This window comes from Mus pahari, chromosome 10 (assembly GCF_900095145.1).
Source record: "Mus pahari chromosome 10, PAHARI_EIJ_v1.1, whole genome shotgun sequence".
NCBI classification, from domain to species: Eukaryota; Metazoa; Chordata; class Mammalia; order Rodentia; family Muridae; genus Mus; species Mus pahari.
Window position 1 is genome coordinate 32,993,182 of NC_034599.1, and position 3,698 is coordinate 32,996,879.

General features: G+C 34.5%; 1 protein-coding gene across 1 annotated transcript; it reads left to right on the forward strand.

Annotated features, from left to right (window-relative positions):
• Nucleotides 1–1,878: 1,878 nt before the first annotated feature.
• On the forward strand, nucleotides 1,879–2,841 carry LOC110328283 (olfactory receptor 143-like). Its single transcript, XM_021207731.1, has one exon. The coding sequence runs from the start codon at nucleotides 1,879–1,881 to the stop codon at nucleotides 2,839–2,841; it is 963 nt and encodes a 320-aa protein (XP_021063390.1).
• Nucleotides 2,842–3,698: the final 857 nt, after the last annotated feature.

Consider the following 3,698-nt stretch of genomic DNA (forward strand, 5'->3'; position numbering starts at 1 on the left):
CAAGTTAAACCAGGGCAGACTGGAAAGAACACAAACCACTGGTGGGGCGAGATTCCTGTACCACTGGATCCTGCTGGTCCTAATTATACCCAGTCATCATCTATTTTTGATTTGCAATTTTCCTGATGGAAAATGGTAGTAAATAATATTTTGCATACTATTAGCTATTGTAATTTTTAGAGAAGTTAGTTTCAGTTCATTTGTTCATTTAATTATTATGTTTTTGCAACAATGGATATCACAATAAGGGTTCCATGCATACTCAGCAAGCATTCTTTCAGCATGCTTCATTCCCTGCTTTTACTTGACCATTTGCTAACTCAATTATTATTCTTTGTTTTTTAGGCTTTTGAATTTGGGTATTTATACAATGTCAGATAGCTGTCAGTTTTTTTCTTCTATTTTAATTTCTGTCACTTCACTAAATATTTTTCTTGTGAAGAAACTTTTGAGTTTTCTTTAATTCTACTTATTAATTTAATTATTTTTTCTGCTGTTGCAGTCTTACTCAAAATGAGATTGCCTGATACTAATGTATATTCCTGCTATTTTCTTTTAGAAATTTCAAACATTTATGTATTCTTTAAAGAACTTTGGTAAGTTTTGAGTTAACTTTAGTAAAGAAAAAAAATGGGAATCTAGATTCCATCTTCTGTATGTACATAATGAGTTTTTCCAATAGCATTTATTGAAAAGGATGTCTTTTTGTTAGCAGAAAATGAGATTCCTTGTGATGAAACATCACACCACTGATGTGTGTTCCATTCTACCTTTTATGAACCTTATTTCATACCTACTCAAAGAAATATAGAACTATAAGTATAAATAAAGGTCATGAATGTTATGTTATTTCTTTGCAGGTTCATATAAAGGCTCACAACCTGGGTTTAAACTCAGAAGCCTTTAAAGTTCCTTCTTTATTCTTTCATCTATTCTTTACAAAATGTCTGCTGAAAGTTAAAGAATTGCATATTTATTAATAAAATCCCAGAAGATTATATGAGATCCTCAGAAATGGCAAGTGAGTATATCCTTGAGTTTATCTCTATTAGATTTATTTGTTCTTACATAGTGGAAAAATTCCCAAAGGAGATCATGCAACTCTGCCCTGGGAAGTAGGTACTCCGGTAGGAAAATTATAGATTGAGTAAGAACTTTAAATCCCCAAAGACTCAGTGCTAGCTTTATACAATGCATGGTAAATAGGCTGAGAAGTATCTACCATCAAGGGGTTGATGCAAACTTGCAGGAAATCCTAAAAATGAGAAAAATTTTCTATACTGATCCATCAGAAACACTGGAATCTGAATGAGGAGATTGTCTGCAGCATCATGCATGTTCTTTTATTCCATTGTGTAGGTAAGGAGGAAATTTGAGATAAATTCTCAAATAGAAATCATGTCACTTTTCCAAAGTGAATGGGTTTCTGAAGGTCAGTGATACATCTGTTCTGAAGGATATTAGTACATTTATTATTAGACACCAGAATCATTAAGACACTGGGAAGAAAGGGCTCTTGTGCTACAACAACAGTAAAGCAGGGAGGTAAAAGAAAAGTCCTAAATCACCCATGGTTTGATAATTTTCCCTTCAAATACAAAGCAGTATAAATCATGGGACTGGCAATAAGCTCCTGGATGACTTCTTATAGTCACATTCATGCTGGAGGCTAAATAATGGGGAAATGTTCAGCAACATTCCATTTCAGCATTATCACAGAACAAAGTCACTTCTTTGGGAAAAAGAAGTACTAATCTTGTTCTTTGGATGACTTGCTGAGATTCTTTAAACAACAATGAGACTGGAAACACTAAACTTTACTTCTTTCTCTGTGTTTAAGATACAGGTTTCCTTACTAAAGTCACCTGATTCTGACTGATGCTTCTACAGATGCAACACATGAAGCAAATGAATATGGAAAATGACTCTTCAGTGTCAGAGTTCATTCTTATGGGACTGACATACCATCCTGAGCTCCAGTGGCCCTTATTTGTTCTGTTCATGGTGAACTATACAGCCACAGTGATGGGAAACCTGAGCTTAATGACTCTCATCTTTCTGAACTCTCATCTGCACACACCAATGTACTTTTTTATCCTCAACTTGTCTTTCATTGACTTCTGTTATTCATTTGATTTTACCCCCAAAGTGCTGATGGGATTTGTCTCAGAACACAACACTATCTCCTACACAGGGTGCATGACTCAGCTATTTTTTTTCTGTCTTTTTGTTAACTCTGAATGCTATGTGCTGACAGCCATGGCCTATGATAGATATGTGGCCATCTGTAGGCCTCTGCTGTACACAGTAGTTATGTCTCCCAGGGCTTGTTCCCTGTTAATGCTGGCTGCACACTTGATGGGTGTCTCTTCTGCTATTGTCCATACAGGATGTATAATTCAGCTCAGGTTTTGTGGTTCAAAAGTCATCAACCACTACATGTGTGATACTTTCCCCCTCCTTGAGCTCTCCTGTGGTAGCAGTCATGTCAATGAGCTTGTAAGTTCTGTTTCTGTGGCTGTTGTTATTGTTATATCTAGCCTAATTATTGTATCCTCATATGCTTTGATTCTTGTCAATGTTATCCATTTGTCATCATCTAAGGGCTGGTCCAAAGCTGTGAGCACTTGTAGCTCTCATATAATAACTGTTGCCCTGGTCTATGGATTTGGTCTACTTGCTCATATCAAACCATCATCTGCAGAATCTTTTGTTCAGAGGAAATATTTTTCAATAGTTTACACTTTTGTGCTGCCTTTGTTGAATCCACTCATATACAGCCTCAGGAATAGGGATATCAAACTTGCTTTAAAGAGAACACTAAAGAGAGTTACAATCTAAGGGAAGTGCTTGTGTTGTAGTCATAAATCATGACTCTAATTTGTTCCCTTCACTTCTCTGCCCTGTCCACTTCTACTATGGTGCACTTTCCTTCTTTTTATTTTTATTTCTTGAATATGTTTAGAATAAGAATAGCATATATACTCTCTAATATCTTTTTCTCTTTCTTGATGAAATGCAGTTACATTTTTTCCCTCTCTCTGCATAGCTTTTATGTGAATATGGTTCCACTTTATTCCTGTACCAGTATCAGATAGAGACATTGTGAGGGTAGTTTTCTTCATATCTTTCAGCTACTTATGTAGAGACTGTCATGGTTATTATATGTGTATGTGTTTGTGTGTGTGTGTGTGTGTGTGTGTGTGTTATTTGTATCTAATTTTTCCCCTCCAAGTCTTCCCATGTTCACCTATCTCTCTCTCAAATATGTGACTTATGATTTATTTAATATATATGCACATATAAGAAGATATGCTTCATATTTACATGCAAATAGAGCCACCATAGTTTATTTAGAGTTACTTTTAGAGCTGAATGTTAAAAATCAAAGATTTCTATACATCCATTTCCTTTGGGTTATTAATTATTTTTATTAACATTAAATGTAAAAACAGATAAAAAAATTTAGAATATAAAGTCATCATTCCTTTTAAAAATTTTCAGTCTTATAAAGGTATTTCTTATTTGGGGTTTTAAAGTACATGCCTTTAATGATACTTTATTTTGAGGGGAATGTTGCTTAATTTTTCCAGATATTTGAAGATAGATTTACATTACCTTACTGCCCATGATTTTCTTCAAACCCATCTGATATTGCTGTGTTGACAATTCACCTAAATAGAAATGTAATTACCATT